A 23,120-nucleotide genomic window follows, 5' to 3' on the forward strand; every position below is an offset into this window, starting at 1 on the left:
TTAAATAAAACTGAAGAGGCGGAGACATGCAGACTTTAATTCCTCATATGGATCAAGCTCCAAAAACATATAGGATCCTTTCAAACTTCTCATAATGCAACTCAGAAGTCTTTTGTTATTATTTCATTAACCCTGATGATATAATCAGGGTTATTTATTTAAAGTTCCCCCCTGAGACAAAGACTAAATGAAACAACTGTTTTCACAGGCTGAGCAGTGCTCTTCATGTGTTCACGTGCCCCTTTTAATATTTTAGCAACTCTCGTTAAATCAATTTATAAATAATGCATGCTTACAACTCCAAATAGACATACAATTAACAAACTTACTTGAAAAGTATTTGTGCTCATATTTGCTAATGAATTTTTTATATTTTGGTTTTGTTAGAATTCAATGAGTCAGATTAGGGGAGGTCAGGGTTGGTTGGCACACTTGCTCACAGTAACACACTATACTCACAACTCACAAAACAAATATTGTTTTTAATCTCTTAAAATACTCCAATAAAATATACATTATCAGATTATTAATTTCATATTATTAATATCATTAATATTGCTATTATGACTAATATTCTGCTGCTATTATATATTATTATATATGTATGCTATCTATTGCTCTATACTATATTTTATCATATATAAATATACTATTATTGTAGTTATTATTATTATTGTTGATGTTGTCAGTATCACTTATCTATCTATCTATCTATCTATCTATCTATCTATCTATCTATCTATCTATCTATCTATCTATCCAAAATACTTTTAATTGATTATGAACGTACATTTATATAATTATTTAACTATTTTCATTTATCATTAAATAGTTGTTGTATCAGTAACAGCCGCGCGGTGGTAGCAAAGACGTATACGTCATGACGCACAACGCCGGTGTAACGTGTGTGTGTGTGTGCGTGCCCATGCGCTCGCGTGTATGTGTGTGAATGGAGTGATAGGATAAACGTTAGGGATCAGTTCCTATCAATTTATAAAGTTTCACGGAAGAGAAATCGTTAAATGAAAGGTATGTTTATGTGTCAACGTAGTTCTTATGTAAAAAGACATATAAGGATTAGAAAAGTTAAAAGAATATCACGGCTCGTCCGGTGTTTTGACGGAACATGTCAAAAGTTACGGAGAAGTTAACCGTTAAGCTAACCTCCGTGTGTGGTGACAGCAGTTCATTCATGCTAGCTGCTCAGACACACGGAGAGAGTGAGTGGGAGGGTCTGTGGTTGTAGTTGTACTACACCACTTTACACTGTGAAGTTGTGGCAGAGAGGAGGTAATCATTACAAGTGCGGATTACTGTCAGCACTCAGGTGACTGGACCGATGAGATGATACTAAACCACAGCAGCAGTCCTCTCCTGCTCACCGTCACCTGCATGTGTTTCTCAGGATGTTTACTTTGGTCTTACCAAGAAGAGGATGCCAGTGACGGGTAAGTGTAGTGAAATAATGACATGAGGACTTTCTTGTGTGGGATGAGAGGAAAGTGCTTATTTTTGTGTGTTTGTGTGTTGTCTTTGACAGTGAAGAGTGCTCTGAAAACAACATTTCTACAACAAAGTACCCCTGCGTGAAGTCGACTGGAGAAGTTACGGCGTGTTACAGGTACAGCAAAGTGATTCATGTGGTTGGATGCTGTTCAAAGTCTGTTATTATCCGCCTGAAAAGGATTATTTCCAATTTTCAATTTGAGGTACCTGTACTGTAACTTTATAAACAGTATAAATCTCCTCCACTAGCACATCTCAGAGGCAAATGTTGTACTTTTTTCTCCATTACATTTGTCTGGCAGCTTTAGTTACAAGTTGCTTTTCAAGTTACAATGTTTCATACCCTTTCTGTTCCAGTGAAACCCATGTAGCATGCACCATTTTGAATTTTTTTTTCCTGATATAGTGGACGACTAAATGTTTTTCTGAGAATCTACAGCAGTAGAATGCAACACATATGTAGACCTTTTTTTAAGCAGAATGAGTAATTTTACTTTTGATACTTACTAGAGCTGCAATGATAAATCAATTAATATCAACTATTGAATTGATCACCAACTGTTTTGATAATGTCAGAAATCAATTTGAGCAATTTTTTTTTTTTTTTTAAATCTCAAATTCCAGCTTCTTAAAAGAGAATGTGAATGTCTTTGGCTTGTAGACAAAAGGAGACAATTAAGGACCTCATCTTGAACTTTGGGATACACAGAGGCATTCTTCACCATTTTCAGATATTATATAGACCAAACAACTAATAAATTAATAGAGAAAATAATCAACAATGAAAATTATCGTTAGTTGCTGCCCTGGATAACACTTACATACTTTTTGCAGTGGAGTAATTGCACAGTGTGGTATTAATGCTGTTACTTAAGTAAAGGATCTGAATACTTTCTTCTCCACCAATTATGACAGAGTGAAATTATCAGGCTGCAATCAAGTGTTTCTCATGCCCATGGAGGCAAAATGTAGCTCTACTTGATGCAAAATTGGAATGCAGAGCAGTAATGTTGTTAAAATAGTGCCTGGTCGAAGTGTCAGTGAAATGGAAAATAATTTTACTTTGTATGGCAGTGGGCACAGTTCTGCCTTATGAAACACTGAAAGATAAATGTAGCCAAAGTGAAAAGCACGAAATCTTCTTGCCTGAGGCTGCAAATAGCTGTGAAGCAAAAATCAACAGGCTATTAAAGGGACAGTTCACCCTAAAATCAAAAATACATATTTTTCCTCTGGTCTGTAGTGCTATTTATCCATCTGGATTGTTTTGGCCTGGGATGAAGTTTGAATGTGTCAGCTGTAGAGATGTCTGCCTTCTGTGGTTAAGGCAATGGAAGTGGATGATATTTGCCTTGTGGTGCAAAAATGTGCCAAAATAAATCCCCTTGAAAAAACTCAAAAGCAATGTCTGTTTCCAGAAATCAGGCCCCGGTTACTCAAGATAATTAGCAGACATCGCTGTGAGCAGTTTCATGTAGGGCCAAATGTTTTTTTTTACGATATAAGATCCTGCAGTGTTCTGTTTGCCCTCCATGTGATTTAATTATTGTTTTCAATGAATCTACTATCAGTCAGATTTTTATATGAGTGGTAAAATGTCTGCTTCCTTCTAAGGCTGCAGTTAACTTTATACAGATAATAAAAACCACAATGAACCTCTGTGTGATCTCTCCATCAGATGTGTTGAAATGAAGAGATTTCTGGGGACAGAATCATCTTTTGTGAACTTGCGAATCATAGCAATCTAAATACACACAAGTCTCTAGATTGACCTGTTATGCTCTGGCATTGGGTTTAATTATGACAGTTCACAGACACAGTGGACACAGTGGTGCCTCGGAGCAAAACTCCTGTCAGAGGCTATGGATTAAGTTGTTAGAGCCTAATCTGTCTTCATTGTAAGGGGCCACCACACAGACATAATGAAAAAAAATTGTCACCACTGATTTTAAAGAGATATTTTAGTCAAAAAGCTATTAAAATAACCATTGTGCTATTCCTGTAAGGCCAGTTTATTAATTCTGACGAAAAGAAAGTGCGTGATTTACACATTAGTAGCACATGACAAACAGAGTAGACGCAGTTTACATCAGCAAAGTTAGACGAAAAACAAGCACATTATGTCAGGCTGATGACATGGGTGTGCTGTTGCTTTGGAAACAAAATCGTGCAAATTATTCAGGGAACTTATTTCTAACATTCTGTGCGATGATGATCTTGATTCACAGCAAATCTATTTCTGTATGTCCTTTTCTGGGAAAGCGTATCGAGAACTAAAGAAATGCCAGATTGTTGAATATCCTCCCTGAGAAGTCTTCCAAATGTAGACTTTGTAAGGTTTCATCTCTGCATCACTTGACAAACTGCTGGCCATGGTTCAAGCACACAGTGACATCCTGTTTGATCTTCAAATCTCAAACACATTCTTAACATAATTATGTTGGTTTATGGTTATTGGCTGCGGCCGCAGTTGTTTCCCACAATGTTTATTTAAAGAAGAAAAACTGTTTCGGCTAAGAGCCAAGATAATGTGTCTTGGGTGCATTTCAGTTCACCTGCACAGTGTGAGCTGATGACTGCCCATCAGCCCTGTAATGGTAACTAGAGAAGTTTTATTATAGTGCCAAATATTCAGATTAATGATCTGAATTTGATAAGGTGAATGTGGCTTTTGCATACTGCATTTATTTCTCAAGATGTAGTCACAGAACAGTGCAACTGCGCCTTGGCATGACCGAGTTGTAGTTCAAAGAGAACCAAGCATTTTCAGTTGGCAAGATTCAGCTACCAAAGGAAAATGTAAACTTATGGCATTTATTACGTGCACTGTAGAGTATCAGTGTTTCTGCACACATCAGAATGTTTTGTTACTCTTATTAGCAGTTGTTTTTAAAGGGACAGTTCACCCAAAATAAAAGCACATACTTTTCTTCTGGCTTGCAGTACTGTTTGTCCGGCTAGATTGTTTTGGTGTGAGTTGCCAAATTTTATTGGCATATACTGTATATGTGAAGTAAGTAATACATATTTTGTTTTGCTTTTCAAATATTTCAGCATTTTGGGAAATATGTTCATTTGTGTTCTTGACAGGAGTTAGATGAGAAGATTGATACCACTCTCACAGTAAGGGTAGTTGCCAAGCAACCAGTAGAGACTCCAGGAAGTCACTGCTCTTAGCCAAGAAATAGTCTTACACATACCCCTAACACCATAAATTTTTGTTCTTACACTTAGGTTTTTGTATGGATTAAACAAATAAGATATATAACATGTTGGTTGCTGAGCTTTAGAGGTGCTGGCAGCTGGATTTTGTTACACTTGGCCCAAGCCAGACTGGCTGTTTCTAGTCTTTATATTCAGCTAAACTAATCAGCAGGTGTTTGTAGCGTCGTATTAACCAGACAGATGTGAGAGTAGCATTGACCATTTGATCTAACTCTGGGCAAGAAAGCAAATAAGTTCATTTCAAACATTGTAGAGGCATTGATATTCAAGTCCTCTGTCCTCTCTAGTGAGAGAGGAGAGAACCACATGAAGGAATTTTGAAACGGGCCCTGTTTGGCCATGGCATTCCACTGTGTTCACAGTTTAGCACTCATCCTTGGAGTATTTATCATATTGTTAAACAGCAGCAGGGGAGACACCAAAGGCACAGAGAGCATATGTCACAGTACAAGAGAAGTACCAGGGCTTCAGTTGACTCTGACCATATCCATCTCTCTGTCAGTGTGGGCATATTTTTCTCTCACTGTCTTTCTGTGTTGTTTTACATAGACATTGTCATATTTGAGTTCTATTATTTGTGTTCAAGGACTAGTGTACAAGAATTCAGCCTTTTTCAAAATATATGCTTATATTTTTACAGGCTGTGGGGTTGAATGTGCTTGGCTCACAATAGGATGTGAAAGGTTGTGCAGGATTTTTGTTCCAGAAGTTGCACTTAAATTATGAATGACTGTGATTGCAAAATAAATTCTTAATAAAAACAAAACAAAGGGGGTTTGATAAAATTGATAAGGTGAGAGCTGTTTCTTCCAATTTGGCAACATCTTTGGTGCAGTCACAGCTGTTACATTTTAGCAGTATACCTCCCAGGGATCAGTTTATAGCATGGCCTATCTTTGTTAGGTTTTCTGTTTTTGTTGGTGGCTATCTTTTCTGTTGCTTAGGCCATTGTGGTTATGACTGGTCATGCTAACCATTCTCATCATCGTGTATCGTTTTCCAAACCGCAGTTGCTGCAGCTGAAAACATAAACCCAACAGTTTCTGTGTCCGGAGAATTTTCTCTCTGTGGCTTTTGTCACAAAGCACGATTACTGACAAAACTGGACAAACGCACTGATCATAAGCTAAAAAAAGGTTTTTTATTTGAGTCCATGTTACAGATTTTCTGGGTTTTGCTCAGCAGTTACCCAGCTAACTTCATAATCCTGCTTTGTGAGACAGACCCCCTGGGGAAAAACAGCAAATCTTGAACGACTTTAGGCAAAAGCACTTTAGTAGAGTCACAGAACAGATATTTATGAAAAGATGTGGATTTATGTTCTGAGGATCCATTAAGTTGTTGTTTCATGTGCAGATGTTTGGATGTTCAGATCACTTCAGGTGGGGTTTGTTTGAGGTATTTAGCAATAATCAGTGTATTACCTACACTAGATGAAGGGTGATGTCCCCACAGTTGAGAGAGGCAGAGAAGAGTACCAGCACGGAAAGTAAGCAATTAACTGCTGTGGATCAGGGTCAGCAATACAATGTATTTAGCCACTTAAAAAAGTCCCACCTAACAAAATCTACATCAGTACTTTTACCACTTTCCTTTGTTGTCAGACAGTGTTTTCTGACAGGTCACCACCATTATGCAAGCCAAATATCGCTCTCTCCCAACCAACCAAACTCCATAGGCTTAACCAGTCATTTTAGCTTGCAGAACATGGTAGTTGCTGATGTGCCGCTGCCTCAATCTGTCAGTTAGTTTGTCTTGTTATGGGACTTTGGTGAATTCAAACTATCATTTTGAAACACTGAAGTCCCACAATAACACAAACAAACTGACAGATCGAGGCAGTGGTAGACCAGCAACTACATCGTTTGGCAAGGTAAAATTACTGATTTTGCCTCTGCAGTTTGGTTGGTTTGAAGAGAAACTGAAGTATCCCTTTAAACACATTCAGTTATTGCAGTTTAGTATGACCTTTCTAGATTAAATATCTTATGACGTCTCAGAAAATCCAAGATAAAAGCCAGATCCAATCTGTGAACCATCATAGGATGGAGACACATTAATAATCTTTGGCTTATACCATTTCTTGGGTGACAAGAGGGTACATGAAACAGTGATTACATTGGCTTGATTTATTGTGTATATGATGTTGGCTTTACCTTCTCTGTAAAGGAAATGCTTCTCTGGAAAAGAAGCAGAACACAGGCAGAGTGACTCTTTCCACTCTACAGCTGCAACAGTTACACATAATTGATGTGTGGCATGTGTAATTGTTGCTTTGTTATTTTTCCAAATAATTCTGGTGGTACTGAGCATTTTGTTGGGACTCTGTCTCCTCCGTTCCCTCCTCCTCTGCTCTGGAATTCAGGGAAACTCTGGGTTACACAGTAAACTCAAAGGATAACATTTCTTCAGCCCCCCTGTGAGACATGATACCCATGATACTTCTCATGCACTTGGCTGATCCAAACAGCATTGTTTATTTCCCGAAAATATCATCATCAATTAATTCCACTGAAATACATTGGATTTTTTTCAGAGATCTCTCATATTGCTCACTTCATTTATGCACTGTATTTTTGTGAATCAAGAGGCCCAGAAATTTGTAAAAAACAAAAAACAAAAAAAGAATCAGGCAGATTGTCCGCTGACTGCAAGTTGAGTAATTGATTCATATCATGAATTCAAACACAGTGATGATACTGATTACTTCCAGAGAAATGATCTCTTCAGTCTGATTATTCAGTTTGGCTTCAAGGCTTTAAGATTGTCTTGTTTCCTTAGTTTTCAGATCTGGTTTTTACATCAAGTTTAAATGTAGTCTGCATCTTGGAATAATCCTCTCAGTTGGACTCCTGTTCCTTCTCCCAATTCAAATAGCTTTCAACACAAGAAAAACACATGGGGGTTCTTTGTTGCCATATTGTCATCCATCCAGTGATCGCAGCTCAATGAAGGATTTACTGTGGCACAGTTAAAGAAGTTCAGCAGGCCTCAATTAGTTATGTTTTGTCCTTTTTGGCTATGACATTTTGATACAAATATACATAAATACTGTACACTAGAAAGTAGAATGAATCCAGATTTATTGACAGCATACAAGTAGCATCTTCCAGGAGAATTTCTTGGTGGGAAAGATGTTACTCAGGAAAGCCCCCATGTCATAAAGTTACTAAATGAATGTCAACACACACATAGACACAGGCACACATCCACTATTGTAATGTAATAGGTTGGAATCCCTAAAATAGATGTCAAACTTAATTTTTCCAACATTTTTTTTTTTGAATGACTGCTCATACTGAGGTTCTAGGTGAAATTAAATACACTGATACAGCATAATTAGTCATTAAGCACAGAGATTATTGGATGAAAGAATGAAAAGCCTCCGCTGGAAAACTGATGACTGCACATGGGGGAGATGGAAAATATTAGGTCATTTAAAATGATTACACTCAGTCTCAGACATTCTCTATAGATGTGTTTTTTATTACTCACAAACCCAATTATCATCCGCCTCATGTATGCTACTGGATATGCGTCAGAGAACCAGTTTGTAGACTTTGCAATAATACTTGTCAAGTCTTGCCATCTTTTTTTGTATAAAAAAAAGGTAGCAGCACAGTTCATGTCAAAAGATTTTGGAAGATAACACAAGCGAAAAAGCAAACCAATAATACACTTGCTGTAGCTGTTGCTCTGTTGTAAACTATGTTCCAGTGGTTTCCACTTCCAGGTGCCAAAGAGGGCATATATTTGATTTATTGAAACCACATCTGGAATTACTAACCAAACATTTTTTTTCTTTTTTTTTAGATTTGATTTAGACCGCAAATTATTTTTTAGGAATGACAGCATTATAAGCTATTGAACTTTAACAATTGAAAAGACAAAAATGCATCATGATAAAGTAAATAATTTGACAGAGGAAGGAGCATGGAGCAAGTCCAAGCAGTTTCTCAACAGCCCTTTGAGTGAAGCTGAGTTTACCGGAATTAACCTCAGTAGATCCAGAATCAGATAACACTGTTGAAATCATGCCAATCAAAAATACCTTAAATGATTTACAGTGCCTGGCACTGTTCCCAAACATTTTATTACTGTATATTGAATAATAAGAGAAAAGGTAGGCATTAAAGTTGCTGGTATAATGTACACCATTAGATCACACAAGCTACTTTATAATTAAAAGGCAATAAACTGCAAACCACTGAATACATGTGCTAAATGACTGACACAACCATAAGACTGTGGTCTGATATCCTATAATTCATCATAAACCAAATCCTTGAAATGATACATAATGTCCTGTCAAAGGAAAGACATTAACATCTGTTTTCTATCAATATCCACACAGAGGGTATGTAGACTGTTAAGTGAAGTCGACTGCTGTATTACAGAGACTGTACTGTGGAGTCAAGGAGTTGACATGAACATTTGGTGCTGTTCCTTAATGACAGCTCCCACATAGTTGAACATTAAAAGGCTTTAAAGGCAAAGAGGAGATGGTCAGCTGTCGTTTTAAGTTAATCATCTGTCTGATTTAAAATGCTATGAAAATATGATGAAATACTAATAATAACTTATAACATCAGAGTTTTCTGATCTGGCGTCTTTATTGCAGGACAACAGCATTCTGTTTGTGCCTTCCAAACCCTTACAAATTACTGATAGAAAAAAAAAAAAATTTAAGAACTTACAACACTATGGTTAACGTTTGGTTCAGTTTAAGCACGAACTTGGTTAGAGTTAGGGGAAGAGCATGGTTTGAGTTAGAATTATGGCTTTGCAAAGATTAGGAGACCTTCGTCATCATGGTTGCAATAATAACAACTTGTTCAAAGTCAAGGAATGGCTTGTTGGTTAAAAGAAACCACCATTGCCAGTTGGTAGGAAACTCGAAATAAACAGTGGTCTCCTGTGGCAAACTCCCAGTGTTTTGTTGACCCACTCGGACATAATTACAACTAAAGCCACTAGAGGGATTGTCATTTCAACAAGAACATATGTTGGTCTTGGAGCACCTGCTTAAACAATTGATACTGTCATATTTTATAGGAGGACAGTATCCTTTTTTGTGTGTATTATATTCTCAGTCAGAGGATAGTATGAAAGAATGGATAAGGTTCAAATCTGGTTATACATGGCCTATAAATCAGGCCAAACTAGAAGAGTGCATTCATCAGAATGCATTTAATTTATTCTGTAATTTAATTAAATGTTGCTAATTGCATGTAAGTAGTTATTAACAAGAATGGGACAGAAACAAGGTCACAATGACACTGACCTTTGACCACCAAATTCTAATCAGTTCATTCTTTCTTCATTCTTGAGTCCAAATGGAAATTTGTACTAAATTTGAAGAAACTCCACCCAAACCTTCCTTGAATATGGCGTGCATGAGAGCGGGATGACTCTGTCGGCTGTCGTCGGCAAGGAGGCATCAAAAAAGGTTTTTCAAAAATAATGGGTGTTTTTAAACAAATGTGAATCATGGAGGTCTGTCAGCATATAGTCATGAATGTGCACAAAAAAAATAGGCTGATGGATCCAGAAGTTTGCAAGATTGGCTGCAGACGGGCTCCAGATTTGTTGATCACACACACACACAAGCGATCACATGATCCCCTCCTGGCTCATGCTGGCAGAGGTAAGAAGCTCTAAAAAATCTCTATAGCTGGAGCCCCTAAGGCCTCATAGACAAGTTTTCTTTACATAGCACCAAGTCTTAACAGAAGTTATCACAGGGCACTTTTCATACAGAGCAGGTCTAGACTGTACTCTTTATAATGTCATTTACCAACAGTTCCCACCAAGTTCAGTTTCTGTAACTTTGTCCACAAGGACTAGCAGTTCAGTACTGAAACAACATTAAGGTTTCTGCACTTTAACTACTAGTTCCGCTCAACCACCAGTTGTCGTTCAGTCAAAGGCTTTTCTAATGGGATGTTTGGCTAAGGTTTACCTCCTCATTCATCATCCCAGTTTTTATGTGCTTATAAATTATGTCTTCTTTAAAGCCACTTTTCAGGTGGTGGTTTTCAAAGACACCGACACTTCTGATCTACTCAGGAGAGGACTTTTCTCCTGTCAGTTGTTGCCTACAGGAGAAATTGTAACAGTCAGGGTATTGTGTGCCTTACTTGATTGGTTATTTTTGTGCATTCATAGTTTTGATTGATTATCTGCCTGTGTGCACATGCATGTCCCACTTTAGTAAATTTACTCTGCACAGTGCGCAGATGGGATTAGTTGCACCTGCATGTGCAGCTCTGGGTCTATAGACCTCATTTGAAATACATCATTACTTGAAAAAGGCCTTGTTCATTTTTTTTCTTTTCAAACTGAGTTAACAAGGCAAACCTTTATGTTTATTGCTGTGCTGCACCACAGTAGTGATGGGATGATTCAAGCATTATTAAATGTAATTAAATCTTATTCAATTTCAACCTAATGATTGATAAAAAATTATGAGCCCAAGTGGGAGTAGTTTATGTTTTGTAGTGCTGACATCATGAGATGCTTAAGGGCTTGGTGTAATTTATGTTCCTGTTGTAAAAGATGTTGCGAGGCGACTCTAAAGCACTTTACAATGCAAAATGAAAATACACAAGTTTTCAGAATATCAGCTCTGTTATGTATTCTTTGTGCAGAGAATAGAAGGATTGATTTTGTACACCAACTTAACTTAGGATTGTCTCTTGTTTTTTAACAGTTCTCTGTTGCATTAATTGTTGGTCACTTTTGTTTGGTTTTCTGACCAACAGAAATATTACTGATGCTGATGTTAATAATTCTGAGCACATACACCCTAGATTCAACCATTATTGTGGTGTGTCACATTAATGTTGTTGTACTTTGCAACACATTTTGAATAATATTGTTAAAGAAGTCGAGCCACTTGCTCATGAGTAATTTCGACAGGTCCTGTCATTAATATATTAGTGGGGTGTTGGAAGTTCTCACAGTCACAGTTAAACTGTGTTGTGAGTGGGAGGTGGAGGCAGCAGAATTTTCAAGTACAGTTTACATTCATCTTTCATCTTTACTCGACTGCAGGGGATGATATTTTCCAAAACATTTTAATAACATATCTTTATTAGGCCGATTTTATTTTAGATGAGATGTAAAAGAGCTGATTTGCCACAGTCCTGTCAGCAGTTCAACTGAAGTGATGATATCCCACATTAGGTAGAGGATGAACCCCCATCCTGCTCCTCAAATGCACTGAGGGAGATACAGTGGAGTGCAAGTTATCATTGTGAGAGCAGGGGAGGACATGTTAGTGTTGTGGAGCATTCCTTAGTGACGGATGTAGAGCACAAGCAGCAGCAAACATCCCCCCTTTCTTATTCTGTGGTGGATTGTACTTCATGAGTTAAAGTGCCGTGTCAGAAATATACACACAGTTACTTTCATTCACTATTGAACTCTGTTTCATATTTTTTTTGCCCAGAATATCTGACAACAGGACAACAAATCAACAAATATTCCTTTAAATTATTCAAAACACGTCTTTTTTTCATATTCTAATTTGGACTTTTTTAAACATTTTCAGTATTACTGGACAGAGTGTACTGTACTTTGATTTGGCTCTTTACAAATGCATTTTTCCATCTGTTTTCATTTGAAAGAAGACTGCAATATAAAACATGCCTTTCCTGGACAGACCAAGAATTTGAGAGTTCTTGCTTCATAATGTCTTCTAAAATCTGGAGGGTTTCTTTTAATCAGAATAGCTTGACAACTGTTACTTGGATGGTTTTGACCTATTGTCGAGAGTACAAATACTTAAGCTCTATACAATAGTTATCACAAAGTATGTGTGGAGGACAAGCTATAAATGAAGATGGATGTTCTCTCTCTGTCAAAGCCTCCAAATCTTCAAAGACATGCACAGGGTATTGGGCCTATGTAAGATGAAAATCTTCTGTCAATGGAAGTGAGGGCAATGTGAAAAGAAATTACAATAAATAAAATATATAGGAGATCCACCTGGTATCTTTTTACCTGTAGTGTAATTTAAAATCAGAATAATATCATATGGCTTGAGTACATGTGTGTCAAAGGGGTAGTTCAGAGTTTTTGAAGTGGGGTTGTACAGTATGAGGTACTTCCATAGTAAGTCTGTTACCTCGAGTAGATGACAATTGATGTTACCTCTTTATGTAGAAGCAGTTGGAGTACCAATGTAGGAAACTAAGCAATGTATTGTTGTGGACAGGGTCGGCAGTGATTATAAGTGTTATTTAGCAACCAGAGAAAGGCTCACCTAAAAAATATGATACCAGTTTCAGTGTACACTATATTTTGAATATTTTCACCACCTAACCATGCATGCTTAGTCTTTCCCATCAGGAAACCACAGTTACATAGGCCAAGTAACATTCTCACCAAAGCAGCCACACTGCTTTGATAAAAACAGCAATTTTACCTCACAGAACATGGGAGTTGCTGGTCTACCACTGCCTCAGTCGGTTGGTTGTTGACTTTGGTGAATCTGAATTAACGCTGAAACACCAAAGTCACACAATAACACAAACAAACTAAATGACTGAGGCAGTGGTAGACCAGCAACTCCTGTCTTCATGAAGTAAAATTACTTTTTTCCTCAATGGTTGCTTTGGAGAGAGCGATATTTTGCTTGCCCTGTCCACAGCAGTACTTCTGCTGCTTCTGCTGGTGGCGTGCCGACCACCATCTACAGTGGGAAATACACTGGCTATGGATAAGTACCTCATACAACCCTACTTCAGATAATCTGAACTATCCCTTTTGCATAGAAACAAGTAATTGGCATCTTGTGTTCCTTTATCAATGAGTGCAGGTGGTCACATCACGAAACAGTTGAATATTTTTTTTACACGTTCAGACCTTAAATATCAATTTTAAATACATATAAAATGGTAGTATCTGGTGTACTTTGAGACCTTGTGTGGTCTCTTTCTCATTCGACATAACATTTTCAAATCACAAGCAGTTTTCCTTCTCCAATCCATGCATCAACGTTTTTTGTCTGATATTTTGGTTTCTAATCCTTTTCTTGTTACTTTTGGCTGATGTTCATTCACCCATCTGGGTCTTTCCATGGAGAACTGAAGTGTGGTCACGCTTTGGTCGTGCTGTGGTTTTGCGATGGTTAAGAGATGTGGTGATATGTAAACCACAGGCTGTGTTTTTTCTGCCTCCATGCCTCTGCTCTGTATATCTTAGGCTGTGCTCTAGTTGTATTCAACATGTTATTACATTCTGGCCAGAAAAAAGATTAAAATGATAATAGCAGCATGTTGCATAAAAACAGTGTTTGTACACCCATTATTGTGAAAAAGGAATTTTTTGACAAGTTAATCAGATAATTGAAAGCAAAATTGGTGTGTGTTTAAACTCGATGTGGCTTTTTTCACAGCTAATTGTTATTCATCATTGAACCACTGAAGCCTTAATTTATTCTCCCATTAGTGAACAGAATAAGCTGCTAATTTATCAGTCCTGAAGGACAGCAGCCAAAGGAAATGTTCACTGTGACTACACCGCTGTATACCAGTCACGTTAAATTGTAAACAGCTGCAGCATTCAATGTTAATAACACATTTTAGAAAAGGGGCTTCATCTTTGGTGGTTTTTGGCAGCACAGATGTTGCTCCCTCCATTGAGAATTTTGCTTGTATGCGGCTGAATTTCAATATTTATGAGTCGGTTGTAATTCAGTTTAATGATATTCCCCACCAGCACTACTAGCAGTGTATTTGTCCACCTGTAAAGACCATGTTATGCTGCAGCTGTATCTTCATTCTCATCTTGCTGTCTTCCCTCCATACAAGACAGATATGTTTAATTTGTATGGAAGTGCACACATTATTAAGCATTTTTTAAATTATAATATGAGTTGACCAATGCTACCTAATTTTTATGTGCAATCCCTTGACAGAATATTAAATTTCACTACTTGCAATTATTAAAATAACATGAAAACCGCACAGCCTCAAGTGGGCTAACATACCACACAGTTACCTCACATACTGCATATCATGAGAACATATGAAACAGATAAAAGGAGAAATATGATACAGTGACTGCCTCACATGTTGGCATAATAGCTTCCAGCCATGACACAACCCCAGTATAATGCTTATATCAGATATTCTACCTGTAATGCATATCTGGTCACTTTAATTGCAATTTAGAGGATTTTTTCTGAATTAACAACTAACAAAAGATGGATCACATTGCTTTAAAGGCTAACCAAAACAGAACAACAAGACAAATGAAGCCTTTCCATTGGCGCTTTCAGCTGTGCAGAGTCAAACCGTGCCATGCTGATTTCCATTACCACCTGTAGCCAAGCTGTGCCAAGTCACGCCGAACATGGACCCTCATGGGCTCATGTGCTAAACCCAATCAAGGCAAGCAAGCACGTGTATAGAAAAGGGATAAAAGTCTGCAGCCCGGCTAGCAACTCTGAGAGGAATAGCAGTGCTTTCAGTTCATTGCTAACATCAACATTGTAACATGCTCAGAGAGATAATTATAACATGCTTATGTCTACCAGGTATAATATTTCCCATGTTCATCGTCATAGATTAGTGCTTCAGCATGCTAACGTTTACTAGCTGGTGCTAATGGGACCTGATGATGACCTCATGATGTTAAATAAATAAAAGAAAAAAGGGATTGCCAATGTTGAATGTCTGTATCAAATTTCTGTAGACATTTCACTTAAAACCATGAATGTCACCCATATGGTCAAAAGTCAGAATATCACCAAAGTAATTAAGAGACATCGTCTGGAAATCATGAATGTCTGTACAAAATTTTGTATCAGTCAATCAAGTAGATGTTGGTATATTTCACTGGATAAGCGAAACATTTGACCTGTTGCCCAAGAGGAAACATCAAGGGATCACCAAAGTCAGTGGCATTCGTCCTCTAAAAGCCATGAATGTCTGCAAAATTTCATGGCAGTCCATTCAGTGGTTGCCAACATATTTTTGTCTGGACAAAACTGGACCGACATTTCCATTCCTAAATCAATGCTGCTAGTATGGCTAAAAACATGAGACATAGACACAGGAATCCAGCACAAATGTTCTGGTCAAACATTATAAACACTCCAAGCTATAAATATCACAATTCTTCTGGACACCAAGAGGCCCCTCTCATAGCTTTATAACACTTCATTTAATGCTCCCAAGTGGGATTGCTGATAAGCCTTTTCTAGTTCCTCAGTAAATCAGCTGTATTGATTGCTCTCTCACATACCAGCTTGAAGCCCAATTGTCAAGTGGCTTGAAGGGATTGTATATTGATTGAGAGGTCTTTTTAGATTTAGAGTACTTTTTCATGGTACTTTATGTATTTCTTGTTAAATCATCAGGAGCAGGTAGTGACATGGTACACCACCTCCAACTACTGAAAGGTCTTAAGAACATGTGCTTTTTACATCTAGGCTAAATCTTTATGAATATTGCTTCAGTCAACTTTAGGATGACAGATATTCCGTTTTAAAGGCAAATAATCTGTCTTAAATGACTGTTGATTCTAGTTCACGTTTCAGAAGACCAGTTCTTCAGGGACCAGTTTTCTTAAAATCCATTTTTCATCGAAATGTTTTGCATCATTTGCGTGGTATGGCTATTCATGTTGCAGTCTTTATTTTATAGCAGATTTTTCCACACTGTTATCGTAATGAGCTGTTAAATCTGTGAATAATAACAGAGGAATTAAATTACTAATAATCCCTTCACCATTTCCCTGAAGTGGAAGTTGCACGCTTCCACAGTAACCTCAGTGTTTGAAGGGGATTGGTAATATCTGGCTTGTGTCCAGTAGAATGGTTTCAGTTAGAAACACATGGACGGGCTGATGGCGGTTTACTGTAACAGGCCACAGACAGGCGTGCTCTGAATAATTTCCTGAAGTGTCAGTATTAGAGACGTCACACACACCTCTGCACTTGTCCTCAGCTCTTAAAGTGAAAGTTTATATAAATGAAAAATTGTGTTTCTTAACTCAAAATGTGACATAAAGGCAGATAGATTTCATTATGGATTACTTCTCATTTTTTTTAACATGTGGTCAGAGTCAAATCCGATTTGCTTGAGCCTGGTATACCACTGAGGAAACGCAACAAAGAGAGGCAGCGACTCGGGCTGCCTCTGTTAGAGCTCACTGGTAGTATTTTATCCCCTCTCCAGCTGCTGAGCGAAGCTGAAGTGCTTTTCTGCAGAAAGCCTCACTGAAAAAGTGACAGTTTTGTTGGATTATGTTGCGGATGCCAGCACAGCAGGGATGCTGTACATGGCCAGTGTAGCTGCTAAAAGCATCTCTAATATAGAAAGTGGTCCTTAGTTCAAGTGACCCTTTTCAGCTACATTAAAAATAACCATTGTTCAGTTTCCATCTATATGGCTGCATATTAGTGAGGCAGGCTTGAAGACATGTTTCCTGCTTTTGATTTGACCTGTTAAATGAGCTTTTATAATTAAAGGGATAGTTTGGATTATGTGATGTGTGGTACTTACAGACAGTCAGTGTATTACCTGCAGTAGAAGCCGGTTGGTACACCCCTTGTTTGGAGAAGCATAGAGTGGCAGCATGGAAGCTAAGCACTGACCTGCTGTGAACTAAAAACTGTTACTTTTGTTTGTGTTATTGTAGGACTTCAGTGTTTTAAAAGGACAGTTCAGGTTCACAGAAGTCACACAGCAACAAACTAACTAATTAAGGCAGTGACAGATGAGCAACTCCCATGTTCTGCAAGGTAAATTTACTGATTTTGCCAGAGTCTGGCTGGTGAAGTGGCCTACATAGTGGCCGTTTTCCAGGAAATGCTGTCCGATGGCATCATAAAGTGATGAAAATATTCTAAATGTAGTGTGCCATTAAACTGATATTGATTTTTTTAAGGTGGACCTTTCTTTAAGTGGCTTAAACTTGTTTTGTTGCTGACCGCAGCAGTTTATCACTTCGCTTCCTATACTGATACTCCTCTTTCCAAACTGGGGGTGTGCCGACCTGCATTAAGCACAATGACAGATGTTAGTACATCTGGCGCAACAGTTCCCTTTAACTTGTGACTATATTGTGTTGCCACACACTCTGACAGCATACTTTTCTACTTTCTTTTTTTTCCTACAGTTACAAGATCTTCCCTTTACCATAGTGTCACAAGAGAGGAAATGAAAACAAAAGGCAAGAATTAAAAGCTGAGTTTTGAATTAGTGACATTAAATTGAGCGATGCATTTCCACAATTTTCAAACCAGATAGCTTGTTTTTTTAAAATGAGGGGCCTCACCGAGGGGTATTGTACCAAAACTGTGTGACTGTCACGGACTGTGAACACTGAGTTCAAACAGTCATTAACCAATAGGTTATGTTAATGTTCCATGTTAGTGATCAAATGGGGCGCCGTTATTTCTCTGGGCAGACTTATGTATGCTCTCACCCTGGACCCTACAGATAGAAACAGCATTACAAAGAGAGATTGATTTTAAGAGGAAGAGGCAGGATATTTTTCATCTGAAAGGCCAACTAAAATGTTTTTATTTTGTAAAAGAAGTGATGTTGTGTGTCCCAATTTGACCTGTCACTCTTTTTCAAATACCATTTCTCTATAATATAATTTTCCTTTTCAGTTTCTTTATGGCTTCCTGTCGTCTTTGTGTACATTAAAATTCTTTCTCCAGTCTTTCTTATCAATTAGATACACTGTTTCTATATATATGTCTGTAACTCTCTGTCTATTTTAATAGCATTTAGTTTTATAATAGTTAGTTTTATATAAAGTAATACTCCCCTCTTGGATGCTCAGGACATGAGTCAAGTTGGGTCATCCGGTATGTACACAGTTTGTGACTGGGTCATTGTGTGGTCAGCACCTTTTTTAGTGTTTTGCATATTAAGATTCAATCAGATGACTACATGTAATGTAAAGAGAATTGCTTTTTGAAAATCCCACAGAGATTTGTCACATGTGCAGCTCTGTTGAGCCTTTTAGCCTCATTAAGCTCACAGTTTTGGTATTTATGGATTCCAGTCAGTTGCTGTTGCTGTGTGTGCCGGCTGGATGTGGAACTAGGTTAGTGTTTTCTAACACGTTAGCCAAAACAGTTTTATAATGTGATGTCATTGCTGTGTGTCTGGCAGCTTGTCTTGGAGTTCTTCTGTCCCTTATTGGCCAGAAATGTAGTAACACATCTTGCAAATTTCCAGTTTTTCCCAGTGGTACCTCAGATAGGAACTGGTGGAGAAACTCTAAGGTGCATGTTAACTTGTGAGGCATGCGGGTAGAAGTAGAGAACAATATGCTGTGCAGTATTCAGTCCTTAAAGTCCCTAAATATTCTATCTGATGTTATCTCACTGCAACACCAGACACTGTTAAATATTAAACAGATTTTATTTGTTCTGCAGAGGTATTGTTCCAATAACAACTAGCCCGTTTCCACCTTCTCTTATAAATTTTAACATTTGTATGAAGCTCTTGAACAGCTGAGTTGTTGTTGGAGCCTCCACTCTATGAAATGTGCTGTTAGTCTTCACGCTGAGTTATACTGCAAAGTGCTTTGAGGTTATAATGCAACAGCCTTTGTCCGTAATGGCCTTTCTCCAACAGAGAGATATCAGCTTGTGTGGAAAAACAAATTTCGTTTACCTTTTATGGCATCTCCAAACAATCGTCTGTAATTGCATTATAATTACAGACAATAATAGGACATAATCTAGCAGAGCTGAAGTAACAGCAACGCATTTGAAGGAGGAATGTCTGTAGAATGTCTAAAAGTCTGCCAGTATAGAGAAAATTATAGTCTGCAACAATCCCTGATGTCTGATTTCTTCCTTTTGTGAGTGTAGTATTTTTAGCAGAATAAATGACCTTTCCAAGAGTGTTTTTTTTCTGTCAGTCTGGAGGGTTGGAAAGCACAAAGGTATCCAGGCTTCCTGAAGACGTACTCCCTGTACTTTGTTTTTTTTTTTTTATGTGTTCCTATAAACCTGTTCTCCTGTGGGGTTGTTTTTTGGGGGAAATGTCCCTAGCAGAAGTAGCTGTCCCTCTTAATGTACTGTAGTTTTGTCTAGGTCTGGAATAGCTGATGTGTTGCTTTATTTTATCTCCTGTTTGTCATGACAACCAGTGTGTGCTTACAGAAGTAGGACACATTTTGACATGCTGGAGTTTTATTTCAAAATGACATAATGTGAATCTCCAGGACAAACATCCAAAACAAGAGGCCTTATAAACTGCAGTGCAAGCCTTTGGTCTTTTGTTTATGTTACACTTTGGTGACCATAAAGCCGCAGAGAGTCTGGTGTTTTTATCTGCCTGTGTGTTAGTGTGCCTGTGTTTGTCTGCATGTATTTCCAGCATAACTTAGAGGGTTTATATGACAGACACAGCATTTTAAACTGCCTTAGTTATATATAAATAGATGTCCTGTGATTTATTGCATATAGGTAGTTGTAAATACTAGTCATGGAATGACAAATCCGTGATGACAATCCATGGTGACTGTTTTGATAATAGAACAAACAAACAATCTCAAATGTGAATATTTTCTGGTTTCTTTACTCCTTTATGACCGTAAATATATTTGAATATCTTTGGGTTATGCACAAAACAAGACATTTTAGGGTGTCGCTTTGAGAAACATTTTACGGACCAAATAACTAATCGATTAACCAAGAAAATGATGATTAATTGATAATGAAAATAGTTGCTTTAGTTGCAGTCATCATTTAGAGGAACATATTTTGATTTGAGTGAGCATCAGCAGTTATTCTTGTTGTTGATTAATCTGCTGTTTATTTATTTACAAATTTCTTTTCCACTCAGAAAATAGTGAACAATGCTTAAAAATGTTTTAAGAAAACAATCAATAATGAGAATTTTTACAGATTCTTTTTCTGTCAGTTGATTCATCAATTAAAAATGTCTCTAATCCCAACAGTAGGACATCAGAGAAATGCTTTCTTCAAGATTAGCAACCATAGTTTGCAAATGAGTTTGTATCTGGAGCAGCACACGTAACAGCATCAGCAGCTGCTAAACTGTAACTTTGCCATAAAAAAATGGAAATCAAGTGTAACTGTCAAACATTAGAGCACATGTGTTGACTTATCTCTGGCTGAAAGGGGAGGAAAGAAATTCTTTCACCTCAGCACAGATTCCAGTAAATGCAGTTTTTCTCTCCTTTGTGTTCACCTTCCCAAAAGGGTAAATGTTTATTAATATTCAGTGAACAACAAATAACCTTTAAGAATTGACTGAATCTTTCATTTGAGTGTGAGCGTGCTGATGACTGCAAATGGTAATGTCAGTTAGCTGCTTAGAGAAAGCTACAAGAACAACAGGGTTTTTCCATGCAAAGAAACATTAGTCATTTAGTTCCACTCTTCATTTCTAAACATGAAACATTCCTTAGAACAACAGCCAAACAGTAAAGCACATACACGTCTCACAAACCTATCATTAATATTCGTGATACCTGTGATTATCCTTCGAGTCATTGTCCCTTGTGTGTGTTCGTGACCGCTGACTCACATGTTATTTTCTTTAATGATATAGAAGGCAATCACTCTCTCAGCCCTGGGTTTCTTCAAGATAAGGATTAAAAAGGACTGATACTGAGTGTTGTTTCAGAACGATCATTTAAAGGCTTTTTTAACAGCAGAGTGAGTTGTGATTCATGTAAGGTGACATATGAGGGCAGGGCTCAAAAATTGGACTTTGACTCTACAGCAGAGGATAACGAGTGCTCCTGCTGTGCAGAGATGAGAGCGAGTGAAGCCATGACCCTGCCAGTCCAGAGTACAGAAGTCTGCAGTATATCTGCAGAATACATGAAAAGATGAACAGTCATGTTGTGGATTACTGTTTAGCCTACAATGCCAGTGCCAGGGTTTTAGATTTGAAATTAGCAGCTAAAAAGAGAGGGATAATTTAGCGAGGAGACTACATCTGGATGAGCTTAAGTAACTGGAGGCTGAAGGGAAGTGGTGCAGTTTAGAAGAGAAAATGAAGATTGAAAAAGAATTTGGGCACAGTTGTTGTTGATGAGGAAACGTCTAATGAACAGATGGTTTTGTACAAACATACTGAATGGGTTGTGCCTTTGGTGCTGGTTTTGCGCTACAGTCAGGAGCCACTATAGTCTGGTCAATACTGACAGTACAATGTTCCTGGGAAAAAATGCAGCTTCTTCATTCTGGGATTAAGTCTAGGGTGGCTGTCAGATATTAATGACAATAATGCCAGGTGAGAGTGGGGAAGGAGATGATTATCATGAGCAATCACCGAAGGGAAAGTTCAGGAATGCGATGAGAGGGAGAGAAGAAAAAGGAGCAGAGTCTGAGCAGTAGAGGATACTTGAGGATAGAATAAAAGTGAAGTTTAAGGCATAGACGGACTTAAAGGTCAGTCCACCATAAGTGAGCCTGAGCTGGAGCTGTTTGGAGCTAACCCTCTTCATGTGCAAGCAAGACACTGTATAAAGAATATTGGCCAATATATCTATTATATTTTTTTTAGTCCCTAATATCGGCATTGGCCTCAAAATCCAGTATCAGTTAAGCCTTCATATTCTCCAGATTGGTTGTCATCCCTGACCAGAACTCAAAGATATTCAGTATACAGCGATATAAAGAAATAAAAGTAGCATATCCTCATGTTTGACAAGCTACAATCAGAACGTGACATATTTGTCATTGTTATATCATCCAGATTATTGACTTATTATCTGATTATTGTTTCTTTTAATGTCATTCTTCATACACACTATTCAGCATGAGCAGGCTAATTAGCGTGAGCATAGAAGTTGTGTCCTCTCCACTTCATCAACAATCTTCTCTTGACTGGAATGCGGGCATGTTATTGTATATCACTGGCAGCAATGCTAGACAAATAAGCCTCCCCTGAGCTGACTGCATGTGTTGTCCCACAGCTGTGTGTGTGTTTGTGTGTGTGATACCCTATAGTTTTGTAATTGTTATCTGTTTTAGAGAGAAGAGCATGCTGGGATGTGATGGAGGGGGGGCTCTCATGTCAAGGTGCATGTACTGTATGCATCTTCTTCATCCATGTGCACTTTTTGCTTTGACAGACTCGTACTGTAGTTGCTGTGTCAGTGTGAATTAGTGTGTTTTGTTACAAGACAAAGGCAAGCCAGGCTGCTCCTCTGTGTTGGTTCAGGGGAGGTCCAGTGTTTATAAGGTAATTAGAGTGCTTACGGTTCACCCTGGGTAACTGAGGTCAGACTAATCTATGTCTAGATTTCAGGGAGGCCCCCGTAAAATGATATGGATCACTGGCAAAATGAAATAACCTTTAGGTGAGAAAAGGCACAGGTGGCAAAACAATCTGTGATGTCCTGCTCATTCTGAACAAGTGTAGGAC

At 37.9% G+C, this 23,120-nt stretch overlaps 1 protein-coding gene across 2 annotated transcripts in view; it reads left to right on the top strand.

Moving 5' to 3' along the window:
* The first annotated feature begins 903 nt into the window (after nt 1-903).
* Nucleotides 904-23,120, top strand: part of ccbe1 (collagen and calcium binding EGF domains 1) — a 42,637-nt gene continuing 20,420 nt past the window's right edge. Inside the window, exons 1-3 of one of the 2 annotated variants that reach the window (XM_084745848.1) lie at nt 904-1,029; nt 1,321-1,448; nt 1,541-1,621. In XM_084745848.1, coding sequence (XP_084601974.1) covers nt 1,345-1,448; nt 1,541-1,621 — 185 coding nt within the window. In that variant the 5' untranslated portion in view covers nt 904-1,029; nt 1,321-1,344. Of the gene's footprint in view, nt 1,030-1,099; nt 1,449-1,540; nt 1,622-23,120 lie in introns of those variants that run through there. The other variant, XM_084745851.1, reaches the window with a different exon arrangement.

The sequence above is a fragment of the Lutjanus erythropterus genome, chromosome 20 (genome assembly GCF_056507025.1).
Source record: "Lutjanus erythropterus isolate fLutEry1 chromosome 20, fLutEry1.hap2, whole genome shotgun sequence".
Classification (NCBI taxonomy): domain Eukaryota; kingdom Metazoa; phylum Chordata; class Actinopteri; order Lutjaniformes; family Lutjanidae; genus Lutjanus; species Lutjanus erythropterus.